The following is a 24,844-nucleotide window of genomic DNA, read 5'->3' as shown; positions in this document are numbered from 1 at the left end:
AATGAGACGGTAACAAAACAGGACTAGAGGCATAAAAATACAACAACAAGACAACAATTTAATATCTTCAGACATGTAGGAACACTGAAAAGACTTACAAACCAGAAAACGGCAAATCTTTACGGACAAAAGCATCAACAAGGTGGGGAACAACCATCCTTGGTGCCAAAAAAAATATAATAAACACAAAGTTTTTGGCCAGAACCATGTCATATGTATCACCAAGGGGATCAAAATAGGTGGTTTCATCTCTTCTTCTCACCAGAGGTGTTCAGTTGCTTTCCTTAAAGAATGGCGCCAAGATAGATTGGTGTTAGACACATTGAAAACAGCTAGAGAATTGAGCCCATGGGGATAGGGCCATACAAGTTCCTCACTCACTGCCTTCTATCCCAAAATGATAAATTACTAAGACACTTTGGTATCGACTCATTCCATGTGTTGTAAGCAATAACACTGATGATGTTTTTGTTTGTGATGTGTACTCCCAGAAAGCTCTTTGTTTCTAACATCAAGAATAATCAAGTTTTCGAACAATGTTTGCAGAAGAGGACCCGTCAGAAAATTGGTCACTAACAATATTTGAGAAGTTTGAAGATATGTTACATGATAACTTATTTCTGGAGAGGTCCATAAGATTCAGAAAGAAAAAATATTTTTCAAAAGAAATTTGATTTGTAAATAGATTTTAGAAGCTAAAATAGGTATCATGGCAATCGCAATAATCAGGTTTATTAAAAAATTCTGCAAGTAATTGTGTATAGCCCTACCTATACATATTATAATATTAAGCATTCCATGTGCTTATGTGTTTTTCACCTTTTGTCTTCCATATCAATTCATCAACCACGTCTAAGTTATAATTTGCAATATATACCTTTGTGTATGCGATCTGAGCTATTAGACTAGTGTATACGGTTGATTGGTGGGAAAATAGTCTATTTTCCTATGAACTAGTTGTTTCTGGTTTTTTCACCCACAAACTTTAAAGTCATGCCATAAACTATACGGACAACAGAAAAATTGCTTACTCCTCTATGAACTAGTTGTTCTTGTTTTCTTTTCATACATGAACTTTTGAATCATGCCAAAAATCATATGAACAATTCTATTTTTTTAATTACATACACAAACTATCAATTTTAAACTAATTTCCCAAAAATCGTAAACATGTTATTTAAAAGTTAACTTGGTTTATGACAGATGGAAAGCCGCTTTAATTTGAGTTGATAAAAAATACTACATCGTTTTTTTTTCTTTTTTTGTCAATTGCTCATTTTCTTCATAATTTTTTTTATTTTTCATAATCAATTGGAGATACTACACCGATTTTATAGTTCCTTGTGGCAATACATGGAGATTGGTAAGCTAGTAGTTGCTGCTCTTCTTTCTTTATGCGTCATGTAAAACGTTTTATTCTTCTGCAGAATAATAAATTTTATCTCCAATCGATGATGAAGAGTAAAACGATTTCTGAAGAAGAAAAACAGTTAACTAAAAAAAAGAAAAAGAATAAATTGACTTTCCATCTGTCATAAATCAAGTTAACGTTTAAATAACATTGTTTACGCTTTCAGGGGAATTAGTTTAAAATCGATAGTTTGTGTATGTAATTCAAAAAAATAGAGTTGTTCATGTGGTTTTTGTCATTGATTAAAAGTTTGCGTGTGAAAAAACCAAGAGCAAGTAGTTCATAGGAGAATAAGTCCTTTTCCTCGCTGTTCATATAGTTTTTGGCATGGCTTAAATGTTCGTGTGTGAAAAAAACTGGGAACAATTAGTTTATATAGGAATATGTCATTTTTCCGTTGATTGGTTGGTCTGAGATAGGAAACTATCCGAACCAAATAAGAACCGAATTTTTTTGGATATTTTCTGGTTCCTACTTTTACTATCTGAACCGAACTCGAAACTATAGGAACCGAACCGAAAATAGATCAAACAGTAAATGGATTCTCTAGCCCCCTATCCAAAACTCAAAATATCCGAACCAAACTGATATCCGAAATGTCCACGCCGGGTCAGAGATTTTAGACTAGTGCAATAATGTTGAAATATTAATTAATTTGCTTACCAAGTCAATAAAGGAGCGGCCATACCTCACTATCACAAATTAATCTACGATGTTCTCACTTCGCAGGGGAATTGGCAACAATTCTAATAGTAGTGTATTATGTATGGCCAGCTTGGGGTTGACTTTTAACGTTGTAACCATCTAGAAGAAGTTTGAATTCGTGTTCGAGTCATATAATATTTAGTAAATCATTAGCAACTAAAAGATTAACTATTTTGGTCAACTTAATAACTAAAATATCTCTAGACGTGCAAAGTCAAAATGTTGGAAAAAATGTGGAAAATCACAAAGAAGACGGCCTTCTTTAAATAATTGGGTTAGTAGGCAGACAATGTCTCTTAAGACAAGAACAGAACAGCTTCTCTTCTATTCCTCCAAAAGGTTTCAACTTCATACATCATCTCCACCGCCATGAGCCACCAGAACCACCACCAGTTGCCAACCTATGCCACAGACCCGAACACCATGTTCGTTCAAGCAGACCCCTCAAATTTCCGCAACATCGTCCAAAAACTCACCGGAGCATCACCACCGGAACTCTCTGCCGTCTCCGCGGCACGACGGAAGCTTCCTTTAACTCCAAAGAAACCAGCCTTCAAGCTCCACGAACGCCGTCAAACATCCAAGAAAATGAAGCTGGAGATCAACAACATCACCGACGACTCTTTAAGCCATTTCAACAGAGGATTCCTCGTCTCTCCCGTCTCTCACCTCGACCCATTCTGGACGCGCGTGAGCCCACATTCAGCTCGTGAGTATCCTCACCCAACGCCGGACAATAAAGAGCAAAAGGCCATAGCCGAGAAAGGGTTCTACTTCCTTCCGAGTCCGAGAAGCGGGGCCGAGCCAGCACCGGAGCTTTTGCCTTTGTTTCCTCTACGTTCTCTTAACGCCACTAATCAACGGACTGAAGAGGATTACCGCAACTCTTGATCGTATAATTTGAGTCCACTTTTAGGCTATTTTGTTAGGGTAATAACCGTGTTGGATTTTATTTAACCTTAAGACTTGTTTCTACTATCCTTCATTAACCTTTTTGAAGGGTCAACTCAACTGTTCCGACGTGTGTACTCCACCACTTCCATTTAGAATATAAATCTTAAGTATCTTTTTATGATTTTCCATACGCGTCAATTACTTTACTTTAGTCAAGGAAGACATCATCATTTCTCAGGTAAGATTGTTTGATCTAAAGCCACATTGCTTAATACGTGGGATCCAAAAACACACGTTACTTAGTTTTGAAAACTTTAACTACAATCAACATTCATTGATTACATTATTTACTGTCTAAATATTTTTCTATCTCAAAAACCAGTCGATGCATGTATGAGGTTAGCTGAAAAGATAGCCTATATGTCGCGGTGGTGGGGGAATAGGCTGTATAGACTAATAGACTTGCATGAAAATTGTATAATTTGATACAAAAACGTGTAGAATTTTTGGTTAAGGAAGAAAGTCAAGAAGAAGAACTCTTTTGGTGATAGGGTACACACAGTGGTCCACTAATTTATTTTCATTTTGAGTGTTTGTGTGAGTCATAAAGCTGCCAGCCGTTGGATTTAATGACAAGGGTGTGATGCATAATGAAGCGGCGTCTATATCCTCTGCAGATCCAACGGCTACGATTCAGTTCTCCTGTTAATAATAAGATGTTACTTGTAACAGAGGGTGTCTCTGTAGCTCTCTTTAAAGTCAGTTTGTGTCAGTCTATCTTTGAGCTCTGTCTCTCAGGTGTGTAATCCAAATTTTCAAACTTTAACGTCTCTCTACTCAAATACTAGCCGTCCATTGTTCTGATTAAACCAAGTGCCCTCTCTCCTAAGCCCAATTAAGTTCAAGAGAGCATCAATATTTTGTTAACGCTAATTATATTCACAATATCCAAATGACGGATTTGATGAAAATTGTTTAACGCTCTTGTCATCTAATCACATTGAGATAATCACTTTCTCCAACAATTTTTTGCTTTCTCACGTCATATAAATTAAGCTCACCACCTCAATTATACAAAGCAAGCAAAGAGATGAAACTAAACGGCAAAACAGTAAAAACGTGAACGGCAGAGTCAAAGCAAAAAGTAAGATGGTAAAGAAAAATAAAAAACGTGAACGGCAGGATTCGAACCTGCGCGGGCAGAGCCCACATGATTTCTAGTCATGCCCGATAACCACTCCGGCACGTCCACTTTTGTTGTAAATCATCATGTGTAAAGCATATTTTTATACACAAAATTTATGTGATTGACACTTGTCTCTCGATCAGACGATCAGGTGCGTTAAGTGAGTGTTATATGCAGAGGATACGTTTGTTGAATCAAAGCGTCTGGATTGATCCTCGAAATGTTCTTTACTTTAGGACATTGGATCAGTTACGGAGATGTTTGTCCCTCGCGTTGGAAAGATGGATTCTTCTTCCAAAAGAGAAAACAAATGAGATTTACGAGGCTGAGCTAGCAAAACAGAGTGAAGAAGAACCATCGGGAAGGGACCTCTTGAAATGACTGAAGAAGCGATTGAAAACGTTTCTGTGTAGTCTCTTTAAGATCATGTTGCTCAGACATGAGCACATGACGTTGCCTTATTCGGTTTGGTCGGTTTGAGTAGAATGTTGCCAAGTGAAATTGACCAGGCCTGCTCGGTTTGAGTAAAATTTTTTGAGTAATTAAAATTTGTATGGGCTGGTTTGGTTACGGTTTAGTTTTTGACACTTGTGAATTGATCGGTTTATACAAAATTTTGATCCGGTCAACTGGGTTCAGATATATAATACTCCTTCTGTTTCTTATTACTTGATGATTTACTCAAATGCACAAATATTAAGAAAAACTACTTTTATCAAAATCATCACTAAACTATAATATAAAATTAGTTTATTTAATTATAAATAAAAACTAAAAAAATTTAATTGGTTACACAGTTTTTAATAAAGTTAAAGTTACATAGATTTGTGCAAACTTCATCTATTATGAAACAACAAAACTTCTCTAAAACATCAAGTATATTGAAACGGAGAGAGTAGTATGCAATGTTGGATTAAGCTTGAAGAAAAAAGGAAACTTGAGAAATAAGTTAACTTCTAATCCTACCGAGTTATGGTTTAAAGGATTAGGAAAATATCCAAATATGTTATACCTAATGAGTTTAGGAAATTTGAGATATATATAAGGAGATGCAAGTGTGTTGCATAACTTATGAGTTTTGTGATTGTGTGAGAGCTTGAGGTTTTTGAGTGAGTTTTCCTCAAGAGATTAATAAGAGAGTTATTCTTATTATTGAGTTTATACAATTCGAGATTCTATATTTGGTATCAGAGCGTAGGTTAGGATCCTTTGAAGAGCGCATGAACGAGATGATGGGATGCATCGATAGAATCATCGCGATGATGGATCGAGGGTCCCTCGAGAGTGAGAAAACAAAAGAAGAAGTGACCAAAAAATCAGAGGTGATTGTGAGTGATGAACCGACCTTGAATATGATCCAGCCGGTGACAACGAAGGAAGGTAAGAACGAGATTCCACTGATTAAATCAGATATGAAAACAGAGGTGATGGCCTGTGACGGAGAAGATGCACCTCTTGCATCCTTAAGCGACGAGAAAACAGACAATACGAGGAAGAAGAAGAAGGCGAGATGGAGATTTAGGAACTGGGTTTTTGTTATACCCGGAGACGAGGCACAGCAGCAGGTGGACGTTAAACGTGAAAAAGACAACATGGAGGTTTACGAGAATATGGTGCAATATCATGAATGGTGTTACCAACTTTTCAACACTTTACATGTGTTAAATAAGAGGTTTGAGTTGATATTCACAAAAAAGAAGAATGGTAAAACGAAGTTGGAATATACGTGGGTGGAAATCAACCCTGAGCTGGTGCTTACAAAGTGCTTAAGGAGACACAGAAAAGTGAGAGGAATCTGTGAGAAGCTCCGCGACTCCAAGCAATATCCACAAGCCCTAGATGTATCACAATGGATGACTGAACATAAGATATGCAGTTTGGTACCTGAAGACTACACAACTGACTTTCATCTGATCAAGAACGTGTTAGTTTTTGAAGAAGTAGAGAAGTTCTTGGAGAAGGTTCCGGAGAATCTTAGAAACAAGTCTATGTACACTGTGTTGATATTGAAGTACGCAGAGTCAGGGAAGAAAGATATTGATAGAACAGAAGATGTTTTCAAGAAGATGAGAGAGTTAGGTTTACTCTTGAAACCTTCACCGTTTAGCTCCATGATGTCGCTCTATATCTCTGTTGGAAACAGAGTTAAGGTAGATGAGATACTGAGAGAGATGAAGGAGAACAACGTTAAGGTTGATAGCCTCACCATGGCAAAGGCTTATCTAAGAGTTGGTTCTAAGAGAGAAGCGAGAGAGATGCTTCTTGGGACAGAGGAACTGAATGATCCTATGGAACTCATGAGCCTGTATGGTGAAGCAGGAGATAGAGAAGATGTTTATCGTATACGGAATCTATACAAGAAGACAAGAGAGCAAGACAATGATGGGTTCTTAACTTTGAATTTTGATGTCTGCAACAGAGCAGCGGTGATGTACTACAATGAGTACGAGTGGTCGAGTCTTGAGTTTGATATCCGAATCCCAACTATGGTAGTGTCTGGTTTTCGCAAAAGGAAAAATTTTCAACGAGCAGATATACTAATGAACAAGACTTTAAGGAACATAAAATTTGGTAATAAATCATTCACTCTGTCTCCGGAAGAGTGGGGGAAGATTGAGAGGAATCAAGTGAAGCCTTCAGAATTGAGAGACCTAATTAAGAACTTTCAAGATTCAACTCAGTTCCCTAAAGCACTTGAGCCATCTTCATGGCTCTGTGATCAAGAAGTGATTAGTCTTTTTCTTGAAGATTATGCAAATAGATTTGATCTTACTGAGAAAGTGTTGGGTTTTAAAGAAGCTCAAAACGAAAGTGATGCAAAAGAAAACATGAGTTTGTCTCTTGGGAATAAGATCAAACACTTGGTGGGCGGACATACACTAATGGCTGATCGTATGTGGGAACCATGTGGATTCGAACTCTATGACTGGAAGTATAAAAAGCAGATGGAGAGCTTTATTAATCAAGGTCCAAACGTAGAAGAAATATTAAAGGTCAAGGTACTGCAAGTTTCAGACATATACGGTAGCTATGGATGCAAAGAAACAAGTGTTACTACATCCTTGCTTAATGGAGTCTTTACTCATGAAACTTACCCTCTGGCTGATAAATTGTATCTACATGCCAATGAACTAGAGGTGTGGCATGAGAAAATAAAAATTTCTAATGATGCAAACATTTGCAAAAGGCTGCGTGAGCAAGTTCTTCTAAGAATAATGAGTACAGAGAAACATAGGAAGTATCGTAGGGCCTGGAAATTCAAGTTCATGAGCAAGAATTTGATTGGAGTTTGTACTAGTAGGAGACGATATTTTGATCCTGGAATCACCAAGCTGTTCAGGGAGATATTAGTTTACGCGGCTGTTAGTACTATGAGATTTGAAGCAGCAGCAGAAATCTGTTTATGGGCGCATCACAGTTCGAGACGTCTGATCAGACGTAATGAACCGGAGATCAAAAGGCTTCATGAGATGCGTTCATCTATGAGTTTGAAGACTAGTTCAGAGATGGCATTCATATTACACGAGATTGGCTCAGAAACTGTTGAAAGCATAATAGGACAGAACCGTGGTAGTTTTGCCTTAGAACTGCAGCGAAACGAAAACACACCTCATGTTTGGCACCGATGGAAGAACAGAGTTGGGAAATGGCAAGCAGTTTATGTTTGTATAATGTGGGTTTTGGCAAGCTCTCAGTCAAGTAATGAACGTGGATTATTAGGATTGTTTTTGTTGACTATCAATGAAGATTTATATGGTACGAAATTTTATAGCAGAAGGCTGAGATTGCATCAGAATTACATTTTAGATTACATCACAGGGAGATCTTTGATGCATGTATGGATACATATAGAGCTAAAGAAGTCTACTGGAACTACTATGATCTTCTACAAAATTTTGCATGATCTTTGTCACTGCGGTCGATTGTTGGAGATACCAATTGTTGGAGATAGTGGTAGTAGTCATAATATTGACCCGGGTGATGGCAGGAGCACAATAGCAGGACATATCATTTACCTTAGTGAAGGTCCGAATACATGGTGTACAAGCAAACAAGAAACTGTTGAATTATCATCATGCGAAGCTGCATTGATAACATGGACGGAAGCTACGAAACTGGCTATATGGCATGGAGAGTTACATCGGCATATACTCGGGAGAGAGAAGAGAGCAGACATCTTGTCGAGTGCACTTGAAAGATTGAAGTTCAAAGATACGAGAGGAGTTGAACATTTATCGAAAATGGAGTTCAAGCTTAAGGGGGAGAATGTTGGATTAAGCTTGAAGAAAAAAGGAAACTTGAGAAATAAGTTAACTTCTAATCCTACCGAGTTATGGTTTAAAGGATTAGGAAAATATCCAAATATGTTATACCTAATGAGTTTAGGAAATTTGAGATATATATAAGGAGATGCAAGTGTGTTGCATAACTTATGAGTTTTGTGATTGTGTGAGAGCTTGAGGTTTTTGAGTGAGTTTTCCTCAAGAGATTAATAAGAGAGTTATTCTTATTATTGAGTTTATACAATTCGAGATTCTATATGCAACTGAATATTGGTAACCTGTTTGGTTGAGTCTCTCAAACTTCTCAGCCGGTCAAAAGACATCTTAATTTATGTAAACCGGAATAGCCGAAACTAAACCGGAAAAGCTGGACCGATTTGGTTAGGAGAAAGAAGACAGAACCTAATTTTATACCCTTAATGTTTTTTTTTATTTGTTCATCTTTGGTTCCGCAGTAGGGTTGAAGGAAGCGGATAGATAGTACGCCACCTCTCTATCTCTTTCTCTTGTGAAGAAGAAGATCTCTCTTCTCCTTACTTCTTCTTCCTCCTCGCGAGCTCTTCCAGCTGCCAAGGAGAATGGGGGCTTCGCTTCCTCCAAAAGAGGCCAACCTCTTCAAGCTCATCGTCGTATGTTCCGATTCTCTCCCACTATCTTTGTCTCACTGTTTTTTTTCTTTTTTTTTTTCTGTGTATTTGATTTGATGATTCTAGCTTGGCTTCCTTTTCACCTTCTGTTGTGTTAAACCCTAATTTAAGTTAACCTGGTCAATGTGTTGGGTCAATACACATTCTTTGACATGTCAAGTAAAGTGTGTGGAGTTTGATGTTTCAAGTTCTTAATCTCAATCGTCTATTGATAGACTCTAATTACCTTTTGGGCTCGCCTAGGATCTTTGACACTGGCTTAAGATTGTTTACTTTAAGATTTGAGAATATATATATATATATAGCTTCTACTCTTTTTCTAATTTCATTTGTTATATGCATATCATTCAGTGTTACGCCCTCACACTTTCTAGGCAAACTAGTTAATAATCATCTTCCTCAAATCTATTTTAGCATTGGCTTTTTGTTTTTGTTGAAGCTACTTTTGGAGTACTTCATATTCTTTTTATGTATTTTTCAAAGAAATATATCGGGTAAATTGATTTTGAGTGATGTTATAATGCAGAAATCTTATGAGACGAAGCAGTACAAGAAGGGACTGAAGGCAGCTGATGCCATATTGAAGAAGTTTCCTTCTCATGGGGGTGAGAGTTTTCTTTTCTCATAACTCCCCAACCTTCCTTCCTTCTGTTGTTTTGTGATTTTATGTTTATATCTCATTGCTATCTCGATTGTATACAACTTGTTTCTGATCTAAAAGGTGCTTGGGTGTCCTCTCCTGTCCGTAGTTTAAGATTGGACCACCGTTCGCAAATTCATGTCATTTTCTTTGTTCCTAATCATGCAAAAAGCAAATAAACTAATTTCTTAGCATGGGGTTATACTCTATGATCAAAGAGATTTTGGTATAGTTTAAGATCTGTTCTGGTTTACGCAGTTCCTGCTTAAACTGCGTTGTCTTTCTTGACTGTATTATTTATCGCTTCTTTTAGTTGTGCTTTTCCTCCTATTTAAGTCTTGTTTCTTTCATTCTTTGTGATTTCCAGAGACTTTATCGATGAAAGGATTGACTCTAAATTGCATGGACCGCAAAACTGAAGCATATGAGCTTGTTCGCCTTGGAGTCAAGGTTCGTTTATGACTTCGATTAATATCAATCCTTAGTTTGTAGACATAGTGTAATTTTTCAGGGTGATTCAGGATTTTTATGTTTTTCATGCAGAATGACATCAAAAGCCATGTTTGCTGGCATGTGTTTGGTCTCCTGTACCGGTCAGACAGAGAGTATAGAGAGGCCATCAAATGCTACCGAAATGCTCTTAGAATCGATCCTGAGAACCTTGAAATACTCAGAGACCTCTCACTCTTGCAGGTAACTATGTAAAAAACAGATTTGAGGAGAGTTTAGCAGATGGCAATTCATTTCAGTGTTAATCTCTCTGTTGATACTTTCAACAATTTATCTTACTGTATACTTTTTTATTCCTAGGCACAAATGCGGGACTTATCTGGTTTTGTGGAGACCAGGCAGCAGCTTTTGACTTTAAAGCCTAATCATCGAATGAACTGGATTGGCTTTGCCGTCTCCCAGCATTTGAACGCAAAGTATGTTCTGGTCCTTGAAGCCTTATATCTAAATATGTTGCTTTACTTTCACTCGTTTTGATGGAATGCTAGTTTTTCTTCTTTGGACCATTCGCTAGCTAGTTTGTTGATGAGCTGGTGTATTTATATGAATTGCAATTGTAGTCTTAGACATCTTAAGGATCAAGTTGTGTAGTGTACACCTTTGCTGGGGTGTTTCATACATCAGGCTTATAGGAAATAATAAACCAATGAACAACATCCAGTAGAATTCTATGCCTCTCCAATCAGCTTAATGAATTTTTTTAATCTTTTGACAATAGCTCAGTTCTCCCTAACATGCTTTTCTTTCAAACCAGTGCTTCTAAAGCTGTTGAGATTTTGGAAGCTTTTGAAGGCACCCTAGAGGATGATTACCCTCCTGAGAACGAGCTATGTGAACACACTGAAATGATTTTATACAAGGTATCAAGCAAAAAAATTTATCTAAGTGTCATACCTTTACTGTATCTCTGTAGTTTTTTCCCCTGGAAAACCATGATTGACGTTTACATATCCATGTAGCTTCTGAGTTCTGATATTCAATTGGCACTAGCACAGCTTTAATATATGTAGCTGCAGGAAATCTCAACTGTTTTTTGTTTTCTTCCAGGTTTCCTTGCTTGAGGAGATCGGTGCTTTTGACAAAGCTCTTGAGGAGTTGCACAAGAAAGAGCCGAAAATAGTAAGTTCTTGAAGCTGATTGTATTATTTATGTGGATAATAGGTCACACGCATATAGTAGATTTTACATTCCTCGTGTGGTTGTTTGTAGGTTGATAAGTTGTCTTACAAAGAACTAGAGGTATCTCTCTTGTCGAAGCTTGGTCGCCCAGCTGAAGCCGATAAACTCTACAGGGTTCTGCTTTCCATGAACCCTGACAATTACAGGTTTTTTTTCCTTTGCACTTCTAATTCTTTTTTTTTTCCTTAAAAGTTGACTATCTTTTGCTCAAAGGCTTCTATATATTTTTGGGTACTGTCAATTCATGTCACCAAGTAAATAGTGCATTCCTCTACTTTTTCAGATATTATGAAGGCCTCCAAAAATGTTTTGGTTTGTATTCGGAAAGTGGACAATATTCGTCTGACAAGATTGAGAAGTTAAATGCCTTGTATCAGTCTCTAAGCGAGCAGTACACTAGGTCATCCGCTGTTAAGGTGAGAAATGGCAGTCAGTGCCCGTTGTGAAATACATTTTTTAAATATCCTTCCACATTATAGGGAACAACCAGTTGCCGATGTGTTTCTCTCTGATCTTTTCGGGACAAAGGTATTAAGTTATTTTCTCTTTTTTCCCATTTCCAGAGGATACCATTGGATTTTCTACAAGATGAAAGCTTTAAGGAGGCTGTGGCGAAGTACATTAAACCTCTACTGACAAAAGTATCTTTTCTTACCCTCGAGTCGCTTTGTTTCCACAATGTTCACATAGAATATGTTTCTTATATATCTTTGATGCTTGTCTCAGGGTGTTCCTTCATTATTCTCTGATCTCTCTTCTCTGTATGATCACCCTCTCAAGGTTAGTTTCTCCGCTTTGTCGCAAATTTCGTTGTATCTGGCTTCACTTTATTTTATGATAAATGGTTCAATATGTATTTTGTTGTCTAGCCTGATATATTGGAGCAAGTAGTTGTTGAGATGGAGCATTCAATTAGGACAACTGGAAGTTACCCTGGAAGGTATATAACTGAAATGATTGCTGAAGTATTAACTGGATTAACGTCTTCAATAATATATATTCTTATTTTATACAAGATTAACACTGATATTGTATCAAAATTAGTGATATAATCAATCATTTGTTGTGATTAATTCTTAACTGATGCAGTGATGTGAAAGAGCCCCCGTCAACTCTATTGTGGACATTGTTTTTCTTGGCCCAGGTTCACTTTTGCTATCTATCTTACTTTCTCTCTATAGTTAACAGCTTTTCGGTTGAATTTTTGTGTATCTTATCATGATACATATTTTCATAATACAGCATTATGACAAGCGTGGTCAATATGATGTTGCCCTTGGAAAAATTGACGAGGCCATTGCTCATACGCCGACAGTGATTGATCTGTACTCTGTCAAGGTATATTTGTTTATCGTGTGTTAACATAATTTGTTGTGATTTGTGCACACCGTGGATCAGGTTATCGTTTTCTTCGAGGACTCTTGTTTCTTTTTCTAACCATTTTCTGGTTTCTCTCTACAGAGCCGAATAATGAAACATGCAGGAGACTTGACTGCCGCTGCCGCACTTGCCGATGAAGCTAGATGCATGGACTTAGCAGATCGCTATATAAACAGCGAATGCGTTAAGCGTATGCTGCAAGCGGATCAGGTTTACATCTCGTTTTTGTTCATATTATATTTCTTTTGGTCATTGTACTTGGAGGTTAGGCCTCAACACTCTTTTCTGCGTTCTGTGAATTTTCTGGTGAAGGTGACCTTGGCTGAGAAAACTGCTGTTTTATTCACAAAAGAGGGGGATCAGATCAACAATCTTCATGACATGCAGTGCATGTGGTACGGCTCTATAGAAAGCTCTGTAGTTTTGCTTATGTAAAATTGTTTATAAGATGCATTTCTAATGGCTCTCTTTTGATCTCATTTCGTGAAAAAAGGTATGATCTTGCATCTGGAGATAGCTACTTCCGTCAGGGTGATCTTGGACGTGCCCTGAAGAGGTTTTTGGCTGTGGAGAAGCACTACACTGACATTTCTGAAGATCAGTTTGATTTCCACTCGTACTGTCTAAGAAAAATGACTTTGCGTTCATATGTTGACATGCTCAAGTTCCAAGACCGATTACACTCATTCCCATATTTCCACAAAGCAGCAATCAGAGCTATCAGGTAAAATCTTAGTTGCACAAATGGAATCCAACTTAAGTATCTACTGTATATGCATGATAGAATCCATTAACGTTTGCCTCTCGGCTCGATATTCAGGTGCTACCTGAAATTGCATGATTCTCCCAAATCAACTGCTGAAGAAGATGGAATGTCAAAGATGGCTCCTGCTCAGAAGAAGAAAATGAAGAAGCAGAAAAAGGCAGAAGAACGAGCAAAGAAAGTAAGTATTTTCAGTGTTTTGTCGAGTGTATTGACACTTAGGTTGCTTAAGAGTGGTTTTATTCGTTTCAGGAAGCTGAGAGTAAGAGTGAAGAATCAACTGCCAGTGGTGTCTCTAAGTCTGGCAAAAAAAATGTGAAACCTGTAGATCCAGATCCTCATGGGCAAAAGTTAATTCAGGTGTGTATTGTTGTCTTCGCCATATAGTGCAGTATGAGTATTAACTCTATTAGAGGCTTACTGTAAAACTAAATCTGTACAGGTGGAAGAGCCAATGGCAGAGGCTTCAAAATACTTGAGACTACTCCAGAAGCATTCACCTAATTCTTTGGAGACTCATTTAGTCTCTTTTGAGGTTAACATGAGGAAACAAAAGTTTCTGCTTGCTTTCCAGGTAACTAATTTCTCGTCTGGTGGTCATATTCAAACTCATGTTTCTATAGTAGCCTTGGTCCAAGTAATATAAGGACTTTGCTGTCTCATTTTTCAGGCTGTCAAGCAAATGCTTAAATTGGATGCGGAGAATCCTGATTCACATCGTTCCCTGGTATGATGAAATCTGTGCTTTTTGTGATGTTCTAAAGAAGGCTTAATCATGCAAAGGAGAGGAGGGATACTAATGTTTTTTTTATTTCGGTTTATGCTTTTGAACTTGGATGGCAGATCAAATTCTTTCTCAACACAGAATCGACAAGTGCTCCAACGACTGAAGCTGAGAAACTTCGTTGGAGTGTCCTAGAGGCTGAGCGCCCATCAATCAGGTGACTACTCAAACTATTATCCATTCTTGATGTTTGTTTTGTATATCAGTTGTCAAACTGTCCTTTCGTTTGCGTTCTAGTCAATTGCTGAATAAATCACTAGTGGAGGTAAACGAAGACTTTCTTGGTAGACACAAAGGTGCGTATCAAATTTGATTACACGGTACCCTTGCTGAGAATATTACAGTGTCTGATAAAAAAGTGGTAACGTGTGCATTTCAATTCCGCAGATTCTTTGGTGCACAGAGCTGCATATGCCGAAATGCTGTACCTTTTAGATCCAAGCAAGAAAACCGAGGCTATCAAAACAATTGAAGACTCGACCAATAAAGTGGTTCAAACGTAATGCTCTCCTTCGAAAATATTACCTAATGGTTTCTTGCTCTCTCTGTTGTCTGCTTTGTTTGTATGTTAAACATCGGTTGTCCTTGTGCAGAAATGGAGCTCAAATAGAGTGGAAACTCAAAGACTGTATAGCAGTTCATAAGCTTCTAGACACAGTTCTCCTCGACTCAGAAGCTGCCTCCAGTAAGCATAAAAAAACTTCACTGTGATGTTTACATTAAGTAGTTACCGATATGACTGTTTGCGGCTGCATTTTGATTTATTGCGTTTGGTTGGTCTGATGATATTAAGGTCCTTCGAGTTTATAGAAGTATTAAGCCTGTTTTGGGTTCAATTGCAGGATGGAAATCACGCTGTGCCGAGTATTTTCCCTGTTCTACTTACTTTGAAGGCAAGCGCAGCTCTGTGATGCCTGATTCGGTTTACAACTCGTCTCGCAAGAGCAATGACAATGGCGACGCACCAAACCATCCAATGGGTCAGACTGAAATGAGCGATGGGCAAGTTGAAGCATTCAAGAGCCTCTCTGTCTCAACCTGAAGAAGCTCCTTTTTAATCAAAAGACGGACGTTCCCTAGTTGCAGACCTGGATCAAACTTGAGATTTTAGTAAATCTTTGCTAGAGGTGTGGATCAAAAGATGCCAAATGTGTATACTTGTTTTTCTATATAAAGGCTTGGTTTCAAGTTTGTGAACAATGGCACAGAGATAGCAAAAAGGGTCTTTTGTCTCTTTTTCCTTTTGGTTTCCCTCACGACACTTTACGAGGATGTTTCGAGCTTTTTTTTGATGTTGTACCCTTTTAGCTCCTTTATTTTCCCATTGCATTATCTGTTTTATGTATACTTGTTGACCTTCTTTGGGAAAATTTTGATTTGATGAACCTTTTCTTTTGTGTGGTGTTGCATCTTTTCTTCGTCAATGATGTTGTGCTATCTACATTCTCTCAAATGCTAATACATCGCAATGCCACCATTTGGAAATTTATTGATTTGGAAAGCTTACAGACTGCTCTTAAAAGAGTATAAACTATCTCAACTATACAACCGACCACAGTTTTAAAAAATAAAATAAATAATTATATTTTTACAAAGAAATACATATTTGAAGCATTGTAACAAATAGAGCATGTCAAAAGATACAATGAATAATTAAAAAAAAGCGTGATGTAGTGTGTTACTCTACAAAGAGAAATAGTACATTATAAGGCATAGGAGGAAAAAACACGTCACTAGGTTGCGAGTATAGGGTTCCTTTCTTCATCGATATCTATAGCAAGGACACGCTCTGGTTCCGACCCGCTTGGTCCTTCCTCGTACAATGTCGGAAGATATGCCTTATATGCCGGTAAGTACCTCGACACAAAGTCATTCACCTATAGCAACAACACACATATTTCAACATTCATTGGTTCCATGTGTAATATATAATAAGCACAAGAGTACTAGTTATTTCAACTGTTTTAAGAATTGTCAAAAAAATACCTCATCATCTGACATCCCGGCTTTGCCAGCCTGCCTCATTGCTACTTCCGCCTGAAGACGCCATCGGTATACATAACTTGGGTCCTTGATTTTGATGACCACCCATGCATCTATGTACTTGTCCCATGCCTCGTAATACGCTTCAAGGTTCTTATTCACTATCTCCAGCTACAGAAACAAAGTTTTTCATTATTAGAATGTAATACTATAGAGATACTGCTGGTTATATTAAGGGAGTTGAGAATACCTGAGGATCCACAGCTTTAACGACTTCAGCAGGAAGAGGTTTGAAGCCAAGCATCCATCCCTCAAAGAGAATAACCTGAACCAAACAATATTATTAGTGGTCTTGTTTCATTTTTGACTTTGAACAGAAACAACACTTGAAGAAGATAGAAATATATATACCTTTAGAGGTCCTTCAACTTCAGGCCATGTTGTTGGATCGGCTCTGTCACCCCTCCCGCTATACGCAGACTGCAGCCAAAATAGAAATATCTCAACAAGTTAAGACCTGTGATTCCTCTGTTTATGATACAAAGTGGTAACGTAGAGAAGGTAAAATCAAGCTGGACTCTCACCTTATCATAGCGAGGAACTTTCATCTTCATGCCTGTCAATAACCACCAAAAAATTAAACTCACAAGGTAAATAAATATTAATAACAGCTAAAGAATAAAGCTTCTCTTGATGGAAACTAACCTTCCTTGGTCAGTTTAGTCAGGGCTTCTATTGTCTCGACAGAAAATGGAAGATCATGGCTTCCTGCATTCCCACGATACTGTATACACAACATTTATGATACAAAATCAAGATATTTTCGAACTAAAGAAGAAAAGAGAAAATGTTGAGAATATGAAGATGAGTATACCTCAAGGAGTGCATTTCCTGGATTCTCTTCTCTCAACTTAGCCTGGCCTTCTGCAGTCAAGTAAAAATCGTCTATAGATATTGTCGCCGACTTCCTGCAGATATTAACTTTTGTTAGTATTAAGAATCACTAGGGATTTAGATGAAGCAAACTGCTGCAGTGTAGAATCAATGTACATTTTTGTAGTTTTGAAAAGATAATCAAGTGCAAACACTAGTGTAGTCTTGCCACATCCTTGAGGTGCGCTGAATCCAATCTGTATTAATTTTTCCAATAGCATCTATCAGATTAATTCACCCATCATCTCCATTCATTAATTTAAGATTATAACAAAAAAGGGACTAGTACCACTAGGGGAGGCACATCATCTCCATCATTAAACTTGGAGCTATGCAGAGCAATCTGGTCTTGGCACCAAACAAAGACGGGTATATAGTAATGGTAAAGCCTAGCTTTCTGAGGAATGGTGAGCTTAAGCTCGTTCAGCTGAAAGAGTCTGCATAGCTGTGAGCCATAGAGCAACCATTTGTCAATGGCCTGGCCAACTTTTTCAGGAGTGATACCGATCTTGTCCACGAGTGGACCAGAGCATATGAACTCAAAAAGGTCTGAAACTGAAGAGACATCCACTGTTTTTGTTGTTGGTAACGCCGAACATTTCTTCGACGTCCAATTACTTGTAGCCGAGTAATGAAGCATTGAGTTGTCTTGAATCCACGAGCAACCACAACCTACACACACAAAAAAAGGTCATCCATCATCATTTAGTAATTACAAGTTTTTTTTGTAACTAATAAATTAAAACGAATTAATGACAAGAAAAATGAGCTTAAACACAAACAAGTGGTCACATGGATTTGAACAAGACAAGACTCAAAAACAAAGGTAAACAAGGGAGGAAGCATATTATTATTACCGGACATGGAGAAATGAGTTTGAAGCTTGTCTGAGGAGGATGAAGAATGAGTAACGACATGGTTGTCCTTAAATATGGAAGAGGAAGAAGAAGAAGGAAGAACACGTCTTTTGATATTAAAAGAATGGCAAATAGGGTCAGAGTGGTGACACGGAAACGGATAACCTTTGACAAAAAACCTCTTAGTCTTATTATTATAATGATCAAGAGTCGCTTGCCATGGAGACAATATCAAACTTGAAGTTGCCCCCGCCATTCTCTCTCTCTCTATCTCGAAGCAGAGAGACACATCAGGAAGCAACGAAGGGGAAGCAACTTGATGATATTTTTTATTATTTTCATAAGGAAAAATTTAATCTTTCCACATAATATGTGAGTCATATTCATTTCCTCACGTCGGATAACGCGTAGACCACTTGTCTCTCTCTCTGTCATTACTGTCTTTTTATTTATTTTATACTTACTTACTAGTCAAATAGTCTTACTGACCAGAACAACTCAGGTTTGGAAGAACCAAAACAGTCTATACTAAACCGGAATATACTACCGGGTAATCTTGGTATCATGAGACCGTGGAAAGATTGATTACTAAGTTTTCTTTATTCTAATCGCCGTGCGTGATGATATTTTAATATTTTCGTAAAGCAAAAAGTTCAATCTTGCCACACAATATGTAGGGTTGGAAGTATTCATCGTAATCTACGGTCACACTTCTTTTAATCCTAAAAATATTAAATTGTAAATATGAGTTATTAGGTTGTAAATATGAGTTGAGTTTATTTTAAATAAAACGCGTAGATCGATGGAATTTAAATTATAAGTACATGTCAATCCACAAATTAAGAAAAGTATTTTTAAAAAAATATATATAATATTTACATTATTTTAATTATAAAAATATAAATATTGTTTAAAAATAGTAAAATATTTATTTTTACTATAACTAATGATATACATGGATCCCGCAAGTTGGTCAGCAAATTTTGACAGGACAGACAGATATATGTTTTTTTTTCTTTATGGATTATGCAGATCAAATTTTAAAATAAAAAAGATTTAACCCGTGGATTAGTGGATCAACCAGGAAGATTTGACCCGTTTCTCAACTTTAATAATATGCGAGTCATATTTAATTTCCTCATGTCGGAAACGCGTAGTTAATCCACTACTTGTCTCTCCCTCTTTCATTACTGTCCTTTTTTATTTTATTAACGTCAATACTCTCGTCTTACCGACCATAACAACTCCGATTTGGAAGAACCAAACATGTCTACACTAAACCGTAATATACCGGGATCCGGGAATGAGACCGTAGAAAGATTTTTTATCTATATCACTACTGTTTTATTTAGCAGAGAGAGAGAGTAACAGGTGAAAACGAATTGAAAGGCCGAAAACCGGAACATAGGACAATGTTACACGTGTGTTATATCGGTTAGGAGATGATTAAACCGCTTGGTTTAGTCTCTTTTTTTCTTCAAAATAGCCTATCAGGTAGCTCCGGAGAAGTGAACACCGCCACGGATTTGAACTGTATAAATATTTAAATTAACCACAACTAATTTTTAACCGAACGTTTATCAAAACCAAACTGAAATTTAACTTCAGTTTTTATTTTATTTACCTTGTCTTGTTTGTACTTCATACGTATAGAGTTTAGTGGACATCCTTTGGTGTTAAGCTGCAGTTCTTGCAAGGCCTGAACACATGCTTTAAGATCCGAGGCTTTATACGTTGTGTAATGCTCCAGTGTTGCATTCTAAAATAACAGAGTAAAAGTCGTGTGAGATTCAATATTTGTGGAACAGAACATAAGTGATATGTGTCTTAAACGAACAAGAACAGACCCAAGGGTGGCTTGATTGGTTCATAGTCCACTTGGCAAGAAAAACAGCCGAAGCAGCTATAACCGAAGGAAGAAACTTCAAGAATTCACACTCTACTAACGTCAATTCCGTTAGATAATTCGCCAGAAACTCCATTTCCACACTTGGCATCTGCATATCAACAACATTCCAACAAAAAAAGTTTCAATCTTTTTGCTATATGTTTGATGAGCACAGATAGATACATAAAGGTAGCAAATTACCACGTGAGAAGCTTGAGCTGCTCTGAGAAATCTTCTGAGGAATGTTTTTGAAGTGGGAGTGTAAATCTGAAAACTAAAATGCTTCAGTACTTGGCTCTCCATTTCCAAGACCTGATCTCTTGTGTAAGTGTTGTCCGTGATGAAACAGAACTCTTCAATGCGTGGCGCATAGATTTCCTCATACTTCCTTTTAACAAAGTTTCAAGAAACAACAAAACCTCTCTTTTAGATCCTCTACCTTTCAGAACAAGCATTACTGTTTTGATTTACTGGTTGATTAGTAAACTTACGAGGCAATGAGCATACAAGTGACTCCGAGCAATTGAAGTCTTTGTCTTTCAATGTAGTTCCCATGTAGAAACCAATCTATGAGATACACTGTGAGGTAGAGAGTGTCAGGTACAAGTGTGTATTCCTCTGAGACCTCAACAAGCCAATCAACAAGGATTCCACGCATTGTCTTAGTCACATCTCTTTGTGTTCTCTCCATAAAATCAGGAGATGGTCGGCGTTTAAGCTGAGAAACAGACAAGTCATTAGATAAAGTCATAAAACCAGATGCATATAAAATCCCAAGCGGGTTTATTACCTCAGCAACACGCATGTTGTAGTGTATTTCAGGTGCATATAGGCTACAGAGTAGATGATCCTTAACATCTGAATCAATGTCAATGAATTTTGGGATACTTGCCACAGTGGAACTTCCTCCAACACAGATTCTTTTAACTGTAAAACCATTTCCAAGAATTAAAAAAAATATCAGAAAATATTATATATCACTCACTAAGCAAAAGTAGCTAAACAATTAGTAGTATTCACCTGTGGAAGTTGATCTCCCAGGGGGTCTTGGTGGCAACTTGGAACTAGGCTTTTCGGTAAAGCTACAAGAAGATGCTTCGTTTGTGCCTTTACACACAACTTGTACCTCTGCGTTTGTAACCCTGGAGGAACTTGCCCTTCCCTTCTTTATCTGTTTGATATTCTCCACTTGTCAGCAAAAAAAAATTGCCAATATTAGGAAGCAGTATTGTTGTGTATATAATAACAACCTGAATTTTATTCTCGCAGGCAACGTTTGTGATATCATTAAGAACAGCTCGCCTCTTAGGTGCATTGGCATTCTTATCATCCGAGGCTGTTCTTTTACTGTTTGCTCTCAAAACCCTTCCCTGGTTGTTGATCAGTGTTGTAGCAACAGCCCCTTCTGAAGATGTTGTAAGATTAGAAGAAGCTCGCGCAAGGGCACGAGTTATAGGGCGAGGATGGAGAGGTATGGTGTTTCCAGAAACGGCTTTCTCATTCCCCATGGCTTGAGAAACTCTGCTGAGACGATCCAACAACACCTTTTGATTCGTCTTGGCAGAAGATCAGCTTCAACTAGAGATCTGTGGAATTGAAGTAGAAGATCAATGATATGAAGATGCAATAGGAGAGACAACAGATCTATATCCAGGTAAGACATAGAAGCTAGCATGGAAAAAAACCAATGCATATAAAACTTTTTAGTGCAAAAAAGGAAGTTGATCAAATGAGACAGAGAAGACTCTTTCTCTTTTCAAACCTTCCTATGAACAATGGTTGGGGAAGATACATTCAAGTTCCAAAAATCTCAAAAAAAAAATTCATTTACTTAATTGAAGAAAAATCAAACAGTATTGCAGGAAAACCCTCACGACCTCATCAAACCATGAAAAAAAAATGAAAAAATGAAGGGAAATTGAAAAGTCGCAGCAGATTTAGGGAAAGTAGTATTCCATAATCTAAAGTTTATAAAACAAAATAATGTGTATATTACCGATTAATAATCGGAATTTTTTAAAAGAAAGAAGTACATTAAGCTTCTTTCTTCTTCTTCTAGGAAGCATCCACTTTATCTCAGGAAACAGACCAATGAGAAAAATGTGGAGCTGCAAGATCTCATCTCACAAAAGAACCTTATCGATCAGCTCTTAGAAACACCAAGGAGGAATGAATCAACTCACATTTTCTTTTATCCAAGAAAACAAACAGAAAAACTCTCAAGAAGAAAAAAAACACATCGGAACAGAGAAGATGCAGGTGCGCGTGCGAACAACATTACATTTATAAAAAAAAAAAAAACAGAGAAGATAGAGACAGACTGCGATGGGAACTTACTAGGCTCCAGATCAAATTCTTCAAAAAGAAAAGTTATTTTGGGAGCTTTGGGGGGGCAGATGGAGAGAAAGTAAATGTATAGTGAATTCCCTTTTATGCAGATGCAGGGACGCTTGTCTGTCTGTGGAAGTGAGCGGGATTTTATCAAGGAGTGTTTTAAGATATTAATTTAATATTTCACTTTTAAAACTTTATTATTAGAAAGAAATGTTTATTTATGTACTTCTTATAGTTCTCTCTACCTAAACTTGTTGACTGTTTTGACCATCAAACAAGAAAATAACTCAGAGTTTATTGTGATTAGTGTTTAATTCTTTCAATTTTGAGTATGTGATTGCACATAATTTTTCATAGATTCTGTTTAGTGATCATTTTACCTTTTCTACATTTTAATCACATAATCACATTTGCTATTTTTGGGTTCTCTGACTCATTTTCATTTCACCATTAACTTGTTGTAAATTAATGAGGTTTGATTTCTCATGCAGGTGTTTTTTTTTCTCTTTCTTTTCGAATGTTTTCTCATTTATTTTGTCAGTAACATTTAAAATTTAAACAAATAAAGTGAAGGAACGATCGAGGAACTGTTACGTTTTCCCATGCACTGTGACTCTATTTAAAAATTTGGTGTTACTCTACACAGCGTGGCTATTCATCCGAAGGTAAATAAAAGTGATTATAAAATATAAAACATCATTTTGCTTTAAAGGTGAATAAAAGTGATTAAGTTACAAACTCTGTTCAGGTTTTTAAGATTCGGAGTAGGATTCCTTCAGTTTTTTTAATAGTAAAATTTCAAACTTTAAAAATATTTAAAAGAACTAACTAGTAAAATAAAAACAAAGACCAAATGCAAATTTCACCCCTGAATCAGTCTTCTTGTTTAGCTTTTATTTTTACATTTCTGTTGATCTTTATATGTTCGTTTTCTGTTGTCAGTTATTTGTAGAACTTAAAAACCCCGTTTTATTTTCACAGAAGAGTCCAAACTAATTCCAAAAAAGATGTACAGTTCATAGATAGATTTAAGTAACATGTGACTTAGTTTTACATGGCAGCTGAATCAAACCTGAAATGTGTTGACATCCCAAGTATTTTTTCTTATCACTTGACCATAAGCTCCCAGACAGAATTCACTCTAAAAAAGTACAAAAAACTATTGTACAAAAGTCATAGTAGATTCATTTCATTAATTATTTAATATGTCATATTTGATTAATATACTTAACAGTCGAGTAATTTTTCAAATTTATTTTTTACTAAATATATAATTTAAAAATTAGATATTCCAAACTCATAACGATAATATTCAAATTTTACAAACTATAAAAATTAGATTATAGAGTTACACAATAGATAACACTAAAATATATATATATATATATATATATATATATATATATTTAAAACATTTACGGTCATCAAATTTATACATTTATAAAATAAAAACTGCATTGCTTAAGAGGTGAATTATTTGATTAATTAGTTTTTATAAAGAAACACAAAAACATAATGCGATTTTAATTTTTAATTTCATGTAAACAAAACTTATATCTACTTTTCTTAACGGTTGCTTTGACCAAATCTACATGAACTTGGTCATTTAGGAGGAGATTTCTCCACGATAAAACCTTCTACATTAGTATGTTAGCTCACATGAATCATAAAACTGTAATAGATCTCATTGGCCTTGGACGCATAAGACTAAAAACGAAAATAAAATATTATTTCAATGGTTAGATCTGCAGGAGCCACTCTGAAAAAAAAACATATTTTTTTGGTCGAAAAAAAAAACATATTAAGGACGTGAATAGAAAAGTAGTGGACTCTGCATTTTCAGGTTTTGTTATGTTCCACGACTTAATGCTTAGCATGCTGCATGCTGATCAATATTTGTAGTGAACGTTAATTTCAGAACGACGAATTGTATATTTGATGAGTTGCATTATGCATCGTTAGATAAATTTCTTGTCGTTTTATATTGTCAAGTATATATTAGTATTTTCGTTGTGTTGGCTTTTGATTGGTGACTGAGAGTTAGAAAGATAACTCAAAGTGTTAATACTTAATAGTTATGAATTATTTTATATTTTTGAGTTACTATTTGAATTATATGAGTTACACTTTTGAGTTATCATCTTAGTAAAATTAATGAATCAAGTGGTAGCTCAATATAAAAGAAAATGTCATGCGTTAAGATTCGAATTAGTATTTTTTTTTTCAACTAAAAACACACGTTCATTTTTAACTACATTAAACTATAAAAAATCTTTCTTAATTCATTTAATAGTCGCCTACCATCCATGTAATTATTAAACATTTTCTATAGTATTAAATTTTTAATTATTATATCTGTTTGGTGACTATTGTTTTTTTTTTTTTTTTTTTTTTTTGCTAAAACTTGGTGACTATTGTTATGACATAATTTTATATATGGGTGCCTTTCTTATATATAATACATAGA

General features: G+C 36.3%; 4 protein-coding genes and 1 non-coding gene across 5 annotated transcripts; 2 read left to right on the top strand and 3 right to left on the bottom strand.

Annotated features, from left to right (window-relative positions):
- Positions 1-126: 126 nt before the first annotated feature.
- LOC103830436 (VQ motif-containing protein 11) lies at positions 127-3,182 on the top strand. Its single transcript, XM_009106214.3, has one exon. It carries the CDS (start codon positions 2,486-2,488, stop codon positions 3,005-3,007), a length of 522 nt encoding a protein of 173 aa, XP_009104462.1. The 5' UTR covers positions 127-2,485; the 3' UTR covers positions 3,008-3,182.
- A 998-nt stretch (positions 3,183-4,180) lies between these two features.
- On the bottom strand, positions 4,181-4,262 carry TRNAS-AGA. The gene has a single exon. It is a non-coding gene; the product is annotated as a tRNA-Ser (tRNA).
- Positions 4,263-8,882: 4,620 nt separating this feature from the next.
- Positions 8,883-15,770, top strand: LOC103830435 (N-terminal acetyltransferase A complex auxiliary subunit NAA15). Its single transcript, XM_009106212.3, has 26 exons — positions 8,883-9,108; positions 9,653-9,731; positions 10,134-10,216; positions 10,310-10,459; positions 10,577-10,692; positions 11,031-11,136; positions 11,324-11,395; positions 11,486-11,601; positions 11,739-11,871; positions 12,019-12,096; positions 12,182-12,235; positions 12,325-12,395; positions 12,545-12,599; positions 12,698-12,793; positions 12,917-13,045; positions 13,148-13,230; positions 13,329-13,559; positions 13,656-13,779; positions 13,851-13,958; positions 14,041-14,172; positions 14,269-14,325; positions 14,442-14,539; positions 14,620-14,678; positions 14,770-14,881; positions 14,976-15,067; positions 15,225-15,770. Exons 1-26 carry the CDS (start codon positions 9,058-9,060, stop codon positions 15,422-15,424), a joined length of 2,685 nt encoding a protein of 894 aa, XP_009104460.1. The 5' UTR covers positions 8,883-9,057; the 3' UTR covers positions 15,425-15,770.
- Positions 15,771-15,923: 153 nt separating this feature from the next.
- LOC103830434 (D-glycerate 3-kinase, chloroplastic) lies at positions 15,924-18,499 on the bottom strand. Its single transcript, XM_009106211.3, has 10 exons — positions 18,156-18,499; positions 17,588-17,970; positions 17,416-17,495; positions 17,240-17,333; positions 17,071-17,149; positions 16,950-16,981; positions 16,777-16,845; positions 16,616-16,690; positions 16,369-16,536; positions 15,924-16,259 (listed from the first exon to the last, which is right to left on the bottom strand). The coding sequence occupies exons 1-10, from the start codon at positions 18,409-18,411 to the stop codon at positions 16,116-16,118; spliced, it is 1,380 nt and encodes a 459-aa protein (XP_009104459.1). The 5' UTR covers positions 18,412-18,499; the 3' UTR covers positions 15,924-16,115.
- Positions 18,500-19,632: 1,133 nt separating this feature from the next.
- LOC103830432 (cyclin-A2-4) lies at positions 19,633-23,618 on the bottom strand. The gene is made up of 8 exons (XM_033276094.1): positions 21,294-23,618; positions 21,064-21,214; positions 20,834-20,970; positions 20,535-20,761; positions 20,245-20,431; positions 20,003-20,152; positions 19,780-19,914; positions 19,633-19,686 (listed from the first exon to the last, which is right to left on the bottom strand). Exons 1-8 carry the CDS (start codon positions 21,549-21,551, stop codon positions 19,633-19,635), a joined length of 1,299 nt encoding a protein of 432 aa, XP_033131985.1. The 5' UTR covers positions 21,552-23,618.
- Between the last annotated feature and the right edge of the window lie 1,226 nt (positions 23,619-24,844).

Source organism: Brassica rapa, chromosome A07 (genome assembly GCF_000309985.2).
Source record: "Brassica rapa cultivar Chiifu-401-42 chromosome A07, CAAS_Brap_v3.01, whole genome shotgun sequence".
Lineage (NCBI taxonomy): Eukaryota > Viridiplantae > Streptophyta > Magnoliopsida > Brassicales > Brassicaceae > Brassica > Brassica rapa.
The sequence above is the reverse complement of the archived record's forward strand: the minus strand, read 5'-3'. Positions and strand labels throughout refer to the sequence as shown.